General features: G+C 41.4%; 1 protein-coding gene across 3 annotated transcripts in view; it reads right to left on the bottom strand.

Annotated features, from left to right (window-relative positions):
- The window catches only part of ATP2A2 (ATPase sarcoplasmic/endoplasmic reticulum Ca2+ transporting 2), a 69,874-nt gene that overhangs the window by 31,694 nt on the left and 20,059 nt on the right, over nt 1-18,121 (bottom strand). For all 3 annotated transcript variants that reach the window (XR_005455337.1, XM_038762456.1, XM_038762455.1), the window contains exon 6: nt 2,490-2,570. Coding sequence is in view for 2 of the 3 variants with exons in the window: in XM_038762456.1 (XP_038618384.1) it covers nt 2,490-2,570 (81 nt within the window). In the remaining variant the exon portion in view is untranslated. The remainder of the gene's footprint in view (nt 1-2,489; nt 2,571-18,121) is intronic.

Here is an 18,121-nt window from a genome sequence, read left to right on the forward strand (position 1 = left end):
GTAGACTCAAAATAAGTGAATTTAATTTATTTTACAAGAACGCCTCCAAGAAGTTTCATTTCATTTTACATCCACAGTGGTCTGTACGTGAATATCAATATCATTCTGATTCATGCACATTCTACCTCAAATCATAGGCACTTAGCATTTTCCAGGTAGGAACAGGCTAGAAAACCCTGTAATCTGATTATGATCTGCTTCCTCTAATTTACTGAGAAGATCCACTTTGACGGAAGCTCCTGACACGAGGTTTTCCAGCAATCCTACATGCTTGCTGGAGTTGTAGAGGAATGAAGGGCTAACTGGACTCGGTTATCAGGTTGTCCTGATTAGTCCCATGTGAGACAGGAACTGTAGCTGATCTGCTACATGGCAGTTACCATGGGGCTTACGACAGTACAGCACATGGTAAGCATATAAAAGCCATAAAATGATTATTTCAGACACCAGAGAGTGCTGTTCACTGATTAGTTTCTTCACAGGGGCTCTTAAGGGTGGTTCTGTTGGTTGCATTAACTACTACTGCATTATTTTGGTGCATCCACTAACAAAAATAAAATGGGGTCCCACAAAAACTTCTCTTTAACTGAATCTATTGGGCACGGAACATATGGAATTCATTATTATTGGGAAGTTACGTGGACAGAAGGAAAAAAAAAAATCAATCAGTTTCAAAATGGTTGGATCCATTCTGGGGTAAGAAGTCCAAAATGGGTCCTGAGGGAAAGCTGAGAAAATAGAAGCTTAGTGGACTAAGAGCTTATTTTGTGTAAAGCATCTGGGAAAAGTTCAGGAATGCCCCAGCTATGGCTACTCTACTATGTGCTTGCGCATTCCAAGCACATACATCCTGCCCTGCCAGTCCTGTTCCCAATATTACGTCCAGACATTCCTGGTAAAATTGATTCCTTACCCACCACCTTCTCTGATGCCCTCTCATGCCCCGTACGTTGCCTTACCCACTCTTGTCTCCCACACATGCTTTAAGTATTCTCAATTTTAATATACGTTTTGGCTAGCATACTATTAGCGGACTAGAATTAGATTGGGAAGCAGCATGGCTCAGTGGAAAGAGCAAGGGCTTGGGAGTCAGAGGTCATGGGTTCTAATCCCGGATCTGTCGCTTGTCAGCCGTGTGCCTTTGGGCAAGTCATTTAATAGTAATAATGTTGGTATTTGTTAAACGCTTACTATGTGCCAAGCACTGTTCTAAGCGCTGGGGTAGATACAAGATAAGCAGGTTGTCCCATGCGGGGCTCCCAGTCTTCATCCCCATTTTCCAGATGAGGGAACTGAGGCCCAGAGAAGTTAAGTGACTTGCCCAAGGTCAAACAGCTGACAAGTGGTGGAGCCGGGATTTGAACCCACGACCTCTGATTCCAAAGCCCAGGCTCTTTCCACTAAGCCACACTAACTTCTCTGTGCCTCAGTTACCTCATCTGCACAATGGGGATTAAGGCTGTGAGCCCCACGTGGGACAACCTGATCACCCTGTATCCTCCCCAGCACTTAGGACAGTCCCTTTCACATAGTAACCGCTTAACAAACATCATCATTATTATTATTATTGTTATTATTTTTCCAACTATTTATCCGATAACAGGAGCACGTTTGGCCTCTGGGCCATATCAAAATGACTGCTTGTATGCATGCTCTTAGTGTCAAAACATGCGAGTATTTCAGCATGATCTCTCCTAGATGTAAAGATTCACAAGAATGTAACCCTCCTCCTACAGAACTGAATGCATTAGGAATTTGGAGTGGTGAGGGTATTCTGAAGGACTTCATACGATGAACTCGGCCAAAGTCCCACATTACCGCCTCTGTAAAAACACAATTAACTAGGTCTAAAATCTTGATGACCTTTAAAAATGTATTTTCCACTCCCGATTTGTGGGCTTTCTTTCAGCTTATCTTACTGTATTTTTATATTAATCTACAGACAAACACCTTGTTTCCTATGAACTTTCAGCCTGCAATTGCCCTCCACCCTACTCTGGGCCTCTCACACAAATAGAGTGTCAAGCAGACCCATAAACGAAACTCTGAAACTTCAGCTACCACGAAGGGAAGCAGAATTTATTTTTAGAAAAATCTATTACCGTGTGCTTGGTACTTGAATATTGTACAATGATCAATAATAGATAAGTATGTGCTTCGCACAAAGCTTTAAATACAGCAGGTACTTAATAAATGCTATTACTGTTACCCCACTATCAGGCTGGCAGTAAGACAGAAGACCCTCAATTTGACTAGTGGGTGGCTAACTTTGGCAACAAGGGTTCCATAATGAGTCTGTTTTCTGTTTCCCCTTTCCAAACTAAAGTTCACAGTAATATCGCTAAGAGAGCCAATAAGAGTAACTCAAACAGGAAAATCATTCCCCAACTATGCAGAAATATGGCCTAAGTTCTGGTAGTTTCCATTATTAATGGCAGGCAACAGATGCTGAATTTAAGGAACATAGAAGCTATTAGAAATATATCTACCTGTGAGAATTGACTGGTCTACCCGTAAAGTTGTAGATTTGATGGAAGTTAATCGTATATCAGCAGGAACTTTATCACCAACTGCGGAAAGAAAAAAAATTAGAGCAGTTTTAAAATCATTTATATTAAGTCGTAAGTACAGTGGAATACTTATTGCTTTTTAGAGAAAAAAATTCTCAAATTCATTCATTCAACCGTACTTATTGAACGCTTACTGTGTGCAGAGCACTGTATTAAGCACTTGGAAAGCACAATTCAGCAAGAGACAATCCCTGCCCACGGATACATGTCTTGTCTCTGGCCCCCGAGTTTCCTTTTCAGTTAAATGAGGCTTATGTCCCCCAGATTGGGTGCATGGAGATAAGGATCTAATCTCATGATCTGACTTGCATGTAAATTACCCATGACCAATGATTTCAAAGGGGGGGAGGGGGATTTAAAGGGTAGGTCTAGGTAACTAGGCCCATCAAATTAAGCATGTTGACTCAAATCCAACAAATTTACTAGCCTTGCCTCAAGTCAAGTTTCCTAGCTCCAGTCTCTCCTGAAAGAATGAACTGATGACTGACTGCTCCCAGAGGAAGTGTGCAAAGATGACGGAGGGCAATAGTGAGTAGTGTTGGATGGGGATTTAATGTTCTCTCCTTTCCTGACACCCGGGATTAAAAAACAACAAAAAGAAGAAGCACTACTATCTGGGTATTCAGTCTCAATTCCTTTGAGGTGTTCCGACTCTCTAGGAAGGTTTAATTCATTTATTCAAATGTCGAATTTAAATCTGCACAAAATGCAGTCACTACCAAGTCCACTTAAGACTGTCTAGCGTCTTTTTTTTTCCTTCATATAAAACTGCTCCTACTCAATCATATAGAAGCTGGCTTCTTTAAGATTGTGAAAAACACCATTCCTGGATCGCACCAACAGTCCACCCAGATCATTCAGTCCGAGCGTGGTAAAAAAAGTGGCTAGAAGAAAATGGTGGTATTTGCCATTCTCCACCCTAATGATTAGGAATGTTTCAGTCAAAATCCACAACTTTCTAACAACCAATTATCCACGAGGTCATTCAAAGCCCTTGAGCTGACGAACAGTTTAAAACTGGATCCCTTCCTATGATAAATTCCGCTTACCACCCACTGTGAGACGTGTTCCCTCTTTGATTGTTTGAAGATCACTTGTCCTTTACACCCTCCTTGAATATTTCTAAATTCATCCTGGCCCTATCCCTTGTAGACAATTACGTCCTGTCAGCCTTTGCCTTTCCTGTCGTTCTCATCTTATTCTGAAACTTCTCCACCCAACTCAATCATGTCTTCCCTAAGATGTAGAAACAATATCGGCATGTAGTATTCCAGGTGTAGGCACTATAGCCAAGCATTTCTAGCAACCATTTATCTGAAAAAACATAATGAAAAGGAAAGTTCCCCAGAGCTGCAGTGAACTATTTCCTAACAGGACTTGAAATGCAAATTCACTTTGCACTTTTACTCCTCAGGTCAAGAAGCAAAATGGAGTTCCCAGTCAAGCTAGCCATGAAACAAAGCTTGTGGTTCTTAGGGAGTTTATTTAAAAGTCTTGTTCGTTCTTGAGCATATTACTAGGCTGAGTACTAAATACAAAATGAGAGTTCAATATTTTATTTTTACAGCTACATTTAATAAAACAACACTGCATCTTTAAATAAAGAATTTGATCACTTGCCAACCTAGGCAAGTGAGGCTGTCAATACAGCATCCCCAAGGGGAAGAGATCCTTCTTTCACTTGACTGCAGGGACATAAGAAGTTAGGCTGAAATTCCTGTAGGAACTGCTTATGCAACTAGCAGTAATACTTCAACAGGAAGACTAATTTTAAAAACTCCTGATTTATTCACCCTGGACGTACTACACAGAGGAAATATTTAACAGAAAGAAAAATTCCTGTAAAGAAGTCACTCTTAAAATAAACCTACTGCTTCCATACCTGACTAAAAAGCTAGGGTACAGTCAGTATTTCCTTAAATACATACATATTCTAAGACCTACCAAGTTAACCACACTTATCAAAGGCAATAAATAGCAAAATGTACTTCCACTCCTGTGTTATCACTGCATATGAAAACTAATCTGAGCAACTGTGTCCTTGAGCAGCAAGAGAAAATAGAATTAGACAAACGTCGAGCGAAGCCAAAAATGGGAAAACTATTTGAAAATGCTCCGAGTGTCATGCGGAGGTTTATATGGAGACACATGATAGCAGATGGTTTTCAGCTATCACAATTCCACAGCAACAGCAGGCTAATACCTTCAGCACAGTGTGGTGAAAGTCATGTCAAGCTATATGCATACACTGCTTTTGCACTTCAACAGCTGTGCATCCACCAATAGTTCTGAAGCAGTGTCACAGTCAACAGTTGAATTTCTTGATCTTGTATTTTGCAGGGCTTTTTTTTAGGTTTTTGGTCTATATAGATGCTTCCCTGAACATATTTACCCAGTTCCTTCCCGCATATTACCCTTTGAAAGCCAACGAACCTAATATTCAAAGTAGTGAGAGCAAGTTAAAGATTGAAACAAAGAAATGGTTATGAATTTCATAAGGCCAGTAGAATTTTATAAGAAATTTACAAAGAAAAGCATTTTTAGATATTATACATTGTGGACACACACACATACTAGAAACAACAGCTATTTAATACTTGACATAACTGCAAAACCATAAATATTTGGATAAACTTGAGGCAAGAAAACTGACTGTCCTTTTTGAAAGGTCAATTGACCTTAAAAATTGACCTTTTTTGAAAGGTCAAATGGTGTACACTGTTCACAGCATTCCATTTCCAAGAAGATTTTTGCAACTAAGCCACTAAAATCTGCACCGCATATGGTGCAAATACAATATGGATTATGCAAACAGTGGCTACCTCAGTGCTAGGTGAATTCAAAGCAGTAGAACAGACTGTACAAAAAGTAAAATATATCACAAATGGAAAACTCTCAAATGAGACAGTCATAAGCTTTCCCCATAACACTTCTGATTTGACATTACAGCTACCTAATTCAATTAAGAACTATAAGTCAAAAGAAAGTCTGTTGCACCTTGAGTACTGAATATGTAATTCTTGATTTAGCAAATGGACACCTTCCTGACCTACCCCTCCACCAAAAAATCCCAGAAGTAGTTTAAGGTCTAAACTGGATTAACGAGACAGATTCGGTCACCATTCTTAATTCCGAAGTTAGTGACAGTGAGTCTCAGTCAGATTCACTCCTTACTTTGTATCTGTCAGTGTCCTGTTAGTTTCTAAAAGACATCTATCACCAAATAAAGACAATTTAAGTCACTCCAATTCTGTTCATGAATTTTCATACCCAATTATCAATCCCATTATTTATAGCCAGGTCAAAAAAACTTATGTGGCAATCAGAATTCCTCCCTGGAGTTCCAATGCTCCACCAGAAGATCTGGCAGCATAGGCAAGAAGGGGGGAGAAGGAAAACAATTCCCCTTCAAAGCAATCTTTGAATTATAGGACTGAATGGGTCTTTGGGGGGTCACTGTGTGGCAGGTAAATTGCTCCAGTCAATTCTTGAAGTCTAAAAATACTTAGAAACCATGCCATGGAAAAATGGGTATTTTTTGCTTTGACAAAGTCTTTCTCATTTAGAGAAAGGATAAACTCAAGTTAAAATAGCAAATGCAAGCATAAAATGCCACATCAGGCACTTACACTTCTACTGTTAAAATGCTGCTGCATAGCTATTATTTAGGCCTAATTAGTTAAGTTTGGAATCCCTAAGTTATCATTCTCTAGTTATTTACTGATTCTACATTTTCTTTTTTAAAAAAGCCACATTAACGTCTAAGAAAAGGTGGGAATGCACTGCAGGGAGATTTCATAAAGCTGATTGAGTGGGCAGACGAGTTTCAATGTGGCAAATATAAAGCAGAGCATCGGAGGAAAAATTACCCAAACTACAGCTCTAAAACCTCAGCTAATGGTCATGACTAAGGAAAGATCTTGGACTCAGTGAATCGATAATTTGACAATGTGCAGTAGCAACCAAAAGGGCCAATGAAATGCTGGGCTTCAAGCAAGACAGAAAAAGCAATGTTAATTTTGGTATTACATAAAGCCACATTATACCCACACAGAATTCAGTTGCCACACTTTATGTAGTGCGAGATGGAGCAACTTTAATGTGATGAAAGCTAAGGGGAACAAGGCTGAAGTGAACATAGTTGAGACTATGGACACTGAGCCCAGAATTGTTCACCAAATCCCAGACTATCCTTTATAAGACCTTGAAGGGGGAAGGCTCAAAACAAAACCAGATAGGGGGTGGGAAGGGAATTAAATGGGTACTGCCATTACAGAAAGATGGAAAGGAGGAAGGAATATCAAAAATTTCAAGGAAAAGGTAGCATGGTCTAATGGTAAGAGCTGGGAGACCAGGATTTCTTGTTCCAGTTCCACCACATGACTGCTGTAATGCTGGCATTTAAGTGCTTACTATGTGCAAAGCGCTGTAAGACTTAGGGCAAACCATTTCCCTACGCTTCAGTTTCTTCCTCTGTAAAAGGGAGCTAGAATACTCGTTCTCCCTCCCTCCTAGTTCCTGCCCACAGGACTCACAGTCTACATCTGATCTGATTATCTTATACCAACATGTGGTACATTGTTAACATCTAATAAATGTCAACATCAAGAAGGATTTAGTTATTCATTCATATTTATTGAGCGCTTACTGTGTGTAGAGCACTGTACTATGCGCTTGGAAAGCACAATTCAGCAAAGAGACCATCCCTGCCCGCATCGGGCTGACAGTCTAGAAGAGGGGAGACAGACATCAAAACAAGTAAACAACCATTAACAAAAATAGAATTATAGATATGTACATATATACACAAGTGCTGTGGGGAGGTGAGGGGGGTAGAGCAGAGGGAGTGAGTCGAGGTGATGGAGGGGGGGAGAGCTGAGGAAAAGAGAGGCTTAGTCTGGGAAGGCCTCTTGGAAGAGGTGAGCCTTCAGTAAGGCTTTGAAGGGGGGAAGTGTGATTGTTTGGCAGATATGATGAGAAGGGAGGGCGTTCCAGGCCAGAGGTAGGGCAACAGCGGGACAGGCGAGAACGAGGCACAGTGAGAAGGTTGGCACCAGAGGAGCACGGGTGCGGGCTGGGATGTAGAAGAAGAGAAGGGAGGTGAGGAAGGAAAGGGCAAAGTGATGGACAGCTTTGAAACCAACAGTGAGGAGTTTTAGCTTGAAATGGAGGTTGACAGGCAACCACTGGAGATTTTTGAGGACGGGGGTGACATGCCCAGAATGTTTCTGCAGGAAGATAATCCACGTAGCAGAGTGAAATATAGATTCAAGTGGGGAGACACAGGAGGTTGGGAGGTCAGGAAGGATGGTGATGCAATAAGCCAGTCGGGATAGGATGAGTGATTGAACACGTTAGCAGTTTGGATGGAGAGGAAAGGACGGAGCTTGGTGATGTTGTGAAGGTGAGGCTGGCAGGTTTGGTGGCAGAATGGATATGTGGGGTGAGAGAGAGCGGAGTCAAGGATGACACCAAGGTTGTGGGCTTATGAGACGGGAAGGATGATAGTGCTGTCCAGAGTGATGGGAAAGTCAGGGAGAGGACAGGGTTTGGGAGGGAAGATAAGGAGCTATGTCTTGGACATGTTGTGTTTTAGGTAGCGGGAGGACATCCAAATAAAGATGTCCTGAAGGCAGGAGGAGTTGCGAGGAAGCCAGTTAGGATAGGATGAGAGATTGAACTAACATGGTAGTGGTTTGGATGGAGAGGAAAGGGCAGATCTTGGCAATGTTGTGAAGGTGAGACTGGCAGGCTTGGTGATGGATCGACTATGTGGGGTAGAGCGCAGAGTCAAGAATGACACCAAGGTTGTGGGCTTATGAGATGGGAAGGATGGTAGTGCCGTCTACACTGATATTTTATGGGACATTTATTTATAAATGGCATTTATTAAGCGCTTATGTGCTAAGCACTGTTCTAAGCGCTGGACTTGTAGGAGAGGGAAAATTAAACCTGAATCTGAACAAGAGACAAAGACAGAAAGCTAATGAATATACTCAGTTCCCTCACATAAATACAGGCTTATGTCTTGATGAACCCTGAATTATAGAAAATTTTATTAAAGTACTCAGGGTTTAACTGAGCAAGTATGAGCCCAACCTTTTTCCTGACACGGAATACAATGGTGTGGTCAGAAGAAAGTTCTCTCACTCCTCAATAGCATTTTATCCTAAATGTGCCTATGGAAAAACCAAGCACTCACAGAAGTAATATGAAGATTGAAGAGTGAAGGAATTTCTCCGAGACAAACCACTGGGTTTTTCTTTAGAGACCGCAATAAAAGATGAAGAATCCAGACAGAATGTCACTAATCAATCTTGTTTTTGTTAGCCATTCATTCTAAGAAATCTGGCAAAATACTTAATGAAAGCTTTAAGGGTAGTAATTTCACATTGATTTGATAAAGAAAGATAGCCTCTTTGTAGTCTTGGAGATAGCACCTTATGCCACCAAAAGGGCAAGATAATGATGCACACACTCTGTACTACACTGTTTATATTGTTAAATTCTACCTGAAAGATCCATTCTAGCCAGGACACTCAAATTTAATACTGCTGGATATGCAGAAAATGTTAAGTTATTAAGTGTTTACCACTTAATAACTTAACGTAATACAGTGTGCCAAGCACTGTATTAAGCACTGGGGTAGAGACGGGATAATCAGGTTGGACATAGTCCCTGTCCCAAAGGGGGCTCAGGAAATCCTACAGGAAACCGAGGCCACGAGCAGTTAAGTGACTTTCCCAAGGTGTCACAACAGGCAAGTGGCAGAGATGGCATTACGCCCATGCTCTTCCACTACAGTGCATGGATAAACCCAATTAGACCAATCTTTGTCATTCATTCATTCAATCGTATTTATTGAGCGCTTACTGTGTGCAGAGCACTGTACTAAGCGCTTGGGAAGTACAAGTTGGCAACATACAGAGACGGTCCCTACCCAACAGTGGGCTCACAGTCTAGAAGGGGGAGACAGACAACAAAACAAAACATATTAACAAAATAAAATAAATAGAATAACTATGTACAAATAAAATAAATGAATAGAGCAATAAATACATATAAACATGTATATATACGTATTTATTGCTCTATTCATTTATTTTATTTGTACATATTCTATTTACTTTACTATATATATATATATATATATATATATATATACACACACACACAGGTGCTGTGGGAAGGGGAAAGGAGGTAAGGCAGGGGGAGGGGGAGGAGGGGGAGAGGAAGGAGGGGGCTCAGTCTGGGAAGGCCTCCTGGAGGAGGTGAGCTCTCAGTAGGGCCTTGAAGGGAGGAAGAGAGCTAGCTTGGTGGATGTGCGGAGGGAGGGCACTCCAGGCCAGGGGGAGGACGTGAGCTGGGGGTCGACGGCGGGACAAGCGAGAACGAGGCACAGTGAGGAGATTAGCAACAGAGGAGTGGAGGGTGCGGGCTGGGCTGTAGAAAGAAAGAAGGTAGGTGAGGTAGGAGGGGGCGAGGTGATGGACAGCCTTGAAGCCGAGGGTGAGGAGTTTTTGCCTGATGTGTAGGTTGATTGGTAGCCACTGGAGATTTTTGAGGAAAAAAATACTGCCTGGCATCCCGGCGTGACTGCCCCCCTACCCCCCCACCGGTTAGGGAATCGGGTCATCGGTGGTGGTGGTGGTGGTGGGGATCCCCCAACGGAGGGGGTGGGCAGGGAGGGGGTCACGAGTCACAAGGCTCCTCTCTCCCAGGGGTGCTGCCTGCCCCTTTCGTTTTTCTCTCTCTTTGCCACGCAAAGAGCACATATGCTACCATGTGCTTAATACATTGCTCTGTATGCAGCAGGGACTCAAATACTATCAATCTGCAAAACTACTCCTTCATACCCAACCAACTGTTTACAGACGTACCATCCTTAGCTTTTACCTTAAGTAACTCATTTGAGACCACTCGGAGAAGAATGCATCCAAATTTCTCCTAAACCTACACAACTTCAAAGGATAAAAGTTTCACATAGGATAATAAAAGTTCCATAAACTAATATCTGATGGGTAAAGTGTTTCCTTTTAGTTTTTCAGGAAGCCAACTTACTCACTCCAACCTTAATATGGTTCTCAACACTGATAAGCACCTGCTCTCCTATCAACATTCCCCGTAAACTCTTCAACTTTTTTGGAAAAAAATATCTTGTACACAAGTGTTCTCTTACCAGGTATTTGAGTTTCCATGTTTAAAATTCCATATACTGTCTTATCTACCATAAAAATGTTTAGAACAATCAAATTTTTATGAGGCCTTGAATCAGCCTGCCATCTGCCATTTTAAACTTGCTTACAATTTCACCCTTCACCAGTCTTACTCACTACCTAAAACACTTTAATTACTCCACTCAGATCAATCAATCCATTAATCAATCGTATTTATTGAGTGCTTACTGTGTGCAGAGCACTGTACTAAGCACTTGGGAAGTACATACGCAAAGCCTACATGCTTCCTACTGTACTTCATTCCGTTTGGATCCCAGTGCTCCGAATTAGTTTCCCAACTTCCCTCTTTTTGCCCTTAGTATTGTTCTCTAAGCGAAGAGTGAGATATTTTTGAAAAGGGCTAGGAAAGCAAACATCAATGACAAATTTTAGTCCACAAGATTGGTGACTTGCAGACTTTACTTTCAAAGCCAAATCCACTGAAGACAGTTACTACAGTTTCCAGGGGCATAACTATGAGAATGGCAGAGAAAGCACTGTCTCATTGGCAATTGAATTGCTAAACCTGGTTATGTAATCAGATTCAGCTGGAAATCAATTTTACAGGCTGTGCATCTGTTGAGTGTGCCCTGCTTAGTCAAGTCATGCGGCTTACCCCCTGCCTTACCTCCTTCCCCTCCCCACAGCACATATATATATATAGGTATATATGTTTTTTACATATTTATTACTCTATTTTACTTGTACATATTTATTCTATTTTGTTAATATGTTTTGTTTTGTTGTCTGTCTCCCCCTTCTAGACTGTGAACCCCCTGTTGGGTTCTCTATATGTTGCCAACTTGTACTTCCCAAGCACTTAGTACAGTGCTCTGCACACAGTATGTGCTCAATAAATACGACTGAATGAATGACTGAATAGAGCACAAGCAGGCCCATCATAAAACAGTTCCCCACTCCAAATGCTGCCAACTGTCAAATATTACCACATTCAGAATGTTACATGCTATCTGTTGTATTGTACTCTCCCAAGCACTAGTACAGTGCTCTGCATGTAATAAGCACTCTAACACCATTGAGTGAAACCCAATGACTTGAAAATTTGGGAAGGGAGGTACAGAAATTCACTATTTTGTTGGTTTGGGACTCTATTATTAGTAAGTCCAGAATACTTACCCCAAGTTTAGACAAATTCATTATAATAACTATAAATAGTTCTAAAGGAAAAAATGGCTTCCAACTCTGTTCCCTTAAGCATAGAAGCATGGAACTTCTATTAATAATAGAAGTTACATTGTACTGTGTACAAGCTTTACCCAGTATAACAGAAACTGCAGGCTCCCTGACCTCGATTTGTCACAAAGGTTTTGGTCTTACCTACTAATTCTACTAACCACTGGGACCTCAAGTGGATGATTATATCAAGGACATGACAACCTCTTATGGTTTCCACCATGCTCTTTAGAAAAAGATTTCCAGTGCCAATCCTGGGATTGTATGCACATGCAGTGTCAAAGGGGTGAATGCTGCAAGGTTTTTTTTAGAGCAGGATTGTGCAAAAATACAACTCCCATGGTATGGGAGAACCGCAGCACCTACAAATTTACAGTCAATAAGAATAAAGCCAATGAAAAAATGTGTGTCAGGATCACTACAGAAATAGCTGATAAACTGATTTTTGTATGTAAATAGCCAGGCATACAAATACCTAGCACATATTAAGGTAAGTTACACATTTTATGAAAAGCAGTTTAGAAAAGACTGTCTACCCACACTCCCTACTCCAGAAAAACTAACTTACCAGTGCTGTTCCTGAGCCCTACTGATCCTCATAGTCACCCTCTCAAACTGAGGTAAAACACAAAATCAAACAATGGCACTTGAGAGCACTTTAAGTACTCGGGCAAATACAACAGAGGTAGCAGACATGGTTTCTGTCCTCAAGGAGCTTACAATCTAGTGGTGAAAACACACTAATGTAAGTTATGGACAGGGGAAGTAGCAGACTGTAAGGACCTTGGTACTATCCAGCTGAGGTCTCAGCTTCCCTGCTACAAAGTATTCCACTAGTCATAAGCTGTAGAGCTACTCAATTTGGGGAATAAAGTCAAATCAAGATAAATGAACAGAGCCATCTATGTGGCATCAAGCTTCAGCCCAAACTAAAGAGCTGTAGAGCCTTGATGCATCCAACCTTCTACATGGCAGCAAAACCTGGTTTCACTAAACACTTAGCACAATAGCAGAGACCATATCTTACTTTTATTCTACTCTATTTTCCTCAGCAGTAGTATAATGCCCAGCACATAGTAGGTGGTCAATAAATATTATTAAAATAATCTACCACTGGAACCACTTCTGGATTCTTGAACAGCTTCTTCAGCACCACTTAAATGGGAGTTGTATGGCTTAATGGAAAGAGCACAGGCCTGGGAATCAGAGGACCTGGGTTCTAATCTCAGCTCCAGCACCTGCCTGCTGTGTGACCCTGTGCAAGTCCCTGACCTTTTCTGTGCCTCAGTTATCTCATCTGCAAAATAGGGATTAAGACTGTGAGCCCCATTTGGGGTGGGGACTGGGTCCAACCTGATTTGCTTGTGTCTACCCCAGCACTTAGTACAGTGCCTGGCACAGAGTAAGCGCTTAAATACAACAATTATTATTGTTAGCATTATTACTGTGTACCTATTTAACATCAATTAGCATGATAACCTCAAGTGAGATGCTTCAATCTGGACAGTCTTCCAGCATGGGGAAGAATTTCTCACTGCTCCCATCACCCATTCCATCTAAATTCCTCTTTATATCTATGGCCGCCACGTCCTCTCATCCAACTCCTTTAAGCCGGCTCCCCGCCAGGGGCCCAAACTCCAACTGTTTTCTAAACTGAACTAATGTTCACCATGTACTCCAATGATCCCTTTATAGTGAAGTCTAATCATCTGTTCTCTGTCCGAACTACTTGTTCTTTCTACTCCTTTCAACAAAGGGATGACTATCTTATAGAAATTTTTTGGCCTTGGACTTGCACAACAGTACTCACTGGGTTCTCCTCTTACCTCTCCCTTGGTTTCCTTCGCTACTTCTCTTCTCCCCACACTAACTGTGTGTGGTTGCCACTCAAAACTAAATTCTGGGCCCTAAATTTTTCCACTTGCTCTTCTCAAAGGACATATCTTTCACAGAAGCCTCATTCTGGAGCTGTCAATATAAAGGTCTAATTACATTCCTAAATTACAGAAAAAGTCAAGACTTCACATCTTTACTACATGATTGAAATGAGGATGGGAGAAAAGTAGGACAACAACAGTAGAACAAGGCAGAGCATAAAAGTGGTAAGCCCACCACGTGACTATTTATGCCACTCAGCTGTGGCATTTGTCTAGACACACAAATGTCACTGCTATCTTGCCTAGAATTCCATGCCCAGATATGTATTCCAATCAGAGAGACTGTTAATGCCTTACATAGTCATCTTATTGTAAATGCCAGGTCAGGTCCATCCTAATTCCCTCACACTTGAGACAGAGGCATTCAAGTTGCTCTCACTTCCAGGGCTTGACACCAGTTATCAATCATAGCTTTCCAGTTTTCAAGAAGCCTATTTGTCAGTGTTCTGAATTGTCATTTCATAAGAGTTGTGCTTTCTGCTGAACTGTCCTTTAGGAGGCCCGGGGTGGAGGAGAGGGAGGGAGGGAGAGAGAGAAGGAGAAACTCTTGCACCCTTGATCCAAGAAAAAACAGTAGGGTACTTTTTCTGGTCCCTTGCCTGAGTGACCAGTCCTAAGATATCAAAAGTTAACACTCTAATTAATGGGACTTCCTATTGCCAGTAGGCTATTTCCCTATAACTTCTACCCATTTATCACATTAACCTACATTTGTTACTGAGAAATGCTGCAGGGCCAACCTACATTCAAGGCTTGAGTGCAAAAATTGGTGACATCCTATTCCTGCCTTTCCCTCTCACCCTTCTTCATCTGAACACCAGTTGGCTTGGCTTTGACCTGATTAAAATAAGTAGCTCACTCAAATTGCTTTAGTGTCTCACAGGATTCAAACTCTGATTATATATGCATTAAAGAAAGTCCATCCTCATGTAATTCTTTTAAAATATCAGATTTGGTGCCCTTGGATAAGAAATATCTAGCGTAAGAGTTATTCTCTCCTGAAATCTTCAAAGTAATTACCCTAATTCTCTAGTCTCAAACCTTTGACCTATCCTTTACTGTACTTCTAAACAAGAACAAGACTGCCTAAGTCAGAGAAGTGTGGAAAGCAGACCCCACTAGAAATGGGGTTAGCCTGAAACTTCAAGTACATTGGAAAAGAATTTGTAGACTTCTGATCTAATCCTGGGCTGATTAACTACAGGTCAGATGCCACTCCCCTTACATAACCCCAGATGCACTCTGTTATATTAAACAGATACATTTGGAAATTACTTTTCAACCATAACCAATCCTTCTCTTCCAACTTTGCTTACATTCACAGTCTTCTATCACAGTCTTCTATACTCAACTCAAGTTTTCCTAGTTTTCATTTTTACTGATTTTCTTTCCTTGTTACAATTAAAATTGTTTGTCTATTGTTTATGTATGTCTCAGAATAACTCTGTATGCATCTGTGCCCAAGTTTCTGTTTTGCTTCTTTAGAGGATAGCCACCTTTTTTATAAATAGTTTTTAACCAGTGCTATGTACACAGCACTGTGATAAGTACTTGGTAGAGTGTAAAAGAGTTAGTAGGCACCATCCCTGCCCACAAGGAGCCTATTGTCTAGTGGGGGAGATGGACATTAAAATAAGTTACAGCCGGGGGAATGGCAGAGTATAAAAATAGATACTTTAAAAGCTGGGGAGGGGGAGCGGGGGGGATTGTCAAAGTGCATAGATGGTGCAAAAAGGAGAAGAGAAGTTAGGGAAGGTTTCCTATGACTGCTTACTCTGTGCAGAGCACTGGCCTGTGTGCTTAGGAGAGAACAAGGACCCTCCAATCTAGCAAAAGACAGCCAGTAAAATAGATAAGTTTCAGGTGTAGGGGGAAGTAATAAAGGTGTGTACATAAGTTCTCTTTATGGGGAAGTACCTAAGTGCTTAAGGGACATGTTGCTGGCATTTGGGAAGGGGACAAGAGAGATTAATCAGGAAGGCCTCCTTAAGGCACTGTGATTTCCAAAGAGCATTGATTAGCAGCCTACTGCTTTCCCTATGTGTTTCAGGCTGGGGGAAGCGGGAAAAGAGGTCATTGGTAAGAGACCAGAATGAAGCACAGTGAATAGAATGGTTTGAGGAATCAATGTGGGAACTAGGGTGTAGCAAGAGATAAGTGAGGACTGGAGGGGAGGGAAGGGCTGAGCTGACTGAGTGACTTAAAGGACAGTGCTGGTAGCAATAATAGTATTAAGTGATTATTGCGTGCAGAATCAGTGATAGGAAGTTTGATGCTGAGAATGAGAATCCACTGGGGCCTTGAGGAAGTGTAGAGATGTGCTCAGTAAGATGTTAGAACAGAGTGAAGTACGGCCTGGGGGATGAGATGCCTTACTATTGGCTTTTAAGTACTCAATCAGCCCTCCTCCTCCATTCCCTGGCTGATTTCCCACTATACAACCCAATCAGGACAGTGAGTACCTTGATTTCATCTCTCTCACTCCTGATCTCTTGCCTCCATCCTCCCTCTGGCCTGGAACTCCCTGCCCCTCCATATACACCAGAACACCACTCTCCCCACCTTCAAAGTCTTACTAAGTCAAGAGGCCATCCCCACCTAAACCCTCATTACCCCTACTCCCTCTACCTGTGTCACCTATGCACTTGTATCTGTACCCTTTATGCACTTGATTCCCCACTTCGGGACCACAGAGCTTCTGCACTATCAGTAAGTTATTTTAATGTCTGTCACCTTCTCTAGACTATAAGCTCCTTGTAAGCAGGGAACATGTCTACCAACTCTGTTCTTTGCACTTAGTACAATGTCCCGCACACATTAATGCTCAAATTGGTTGAGCCAGATGCAGCAGTTGAATCAGAATATAACAAGTGTTTGTACCAGCACGGTGGCCGTTTGCATGAAGAGGAAGGGGCAGTTTCTGGAGACATTGTGAAAGAAGAATCAAAAGGTATTGGTTAACAAACTGAATATAGCTGTTGAAAGAGAGGAAATGATAATGCCAAAGTTACAGGACTGGGGAAAATAGGGGTGTTTATTTATTCATTCAATTGTATTTATTGAGAGCTGTGTGCAAAGCAGTGTACTAAATGCCTGGGAGAGTACAACAGACACAGTCCCTGCCCACAGTGAACAGTAATGGGAAAGTTAGCTGGAAGATGGGGTTTGGGAGGGATGATGACTTTAGTTTTAAGGGTAGGGAAGAGCAGAGGTAGGGCATCAGAATATTAGGAGATGGTGTTCACCACCAAAACTAAAAAGTGCCCAGAATTAAAAATTCTGGACTACAGCAAAGGCACCCAGGAGCTACTAATATTGTGGGAGCGAAAAAACAAAACAAAACTGAAGGGTCATGTTAGGGGAATGAACTGCTGCTAGTAGTCCCTAACTCCTCACCTTCCCAAGTCACCCCAGCCTTGATTTGGGATTTTCTACTCCTCCAGCCAGAGAACAAGCAAGGAAACAAGACCCAAAGAGACTTATGTACATATTTACATGCATGCACATGCACGCCCCCCCCCATGCTAGAACTCCTAATTTGCTTCCTGGCTAAAGAATCTGAACGCTATTACCGATGTTTTCCCATTTTCCCAAAATGGTCAGTGGCCCAGCCAAGACCTTCCCAAAAGCTATAGGATTTAACCCTTATTTTTGGAAAAGCTTTATTTAAAAAAAAAAATCTATAAATTGGTAACTTCAGAATTGACACAGTAAAGGAACCAAATGGCAGATCAGTCCAACTACATATAAACGGAAACGGCAAAACCATGCTTTACAATAAACAGATACCAAGTGGCCCAAATTCAAGAAAGCTTTTCAGGCAAATGGTTTTTTCTTTGCACATTAAGTTATTATTTCTTACAGTGCCACCTCCTATACGTATGAGAGGCATATTTACTTTCACTTGACCTAGAAGCAAACTAAGCTATTTTTAAAACACTTTTCTGCAACATGACTGCCAACATTCTCTGAGCCAAGTATATATTTTAATAGGTATATACAACCAGACTACTGGTTAGCTATCACGAAACCATCTACAAATTAAGATCACCTGTTGTCAAAAGATCACTTGGCTTTTAGGGACTAAAACCATAGGAAGTCTCACCAGCTTTCTCCATACTAGAAGATTATTATTATAATAATAATAAATGCTTACTATGTGTCAAGCACTGTTCTAAGTTCTGGGGCAGATACAAGTTAATCA

This window comes from Tachyglossus aculeatus, chromosome 21 (genome assembly GCF_015852505.1).
Source record: "Tachyglossus aculeatus isolate mTacAcu1 chromosome 21, mTacAcu1.pri, whole genome shotgun sequence".
Lineage (NCBI taxonomy): Eukaryota > Metazoa > Chordata > Mammalia > Monotremata > Tachyglossidae > Tachyglossus > Tachyglossus aculeatus.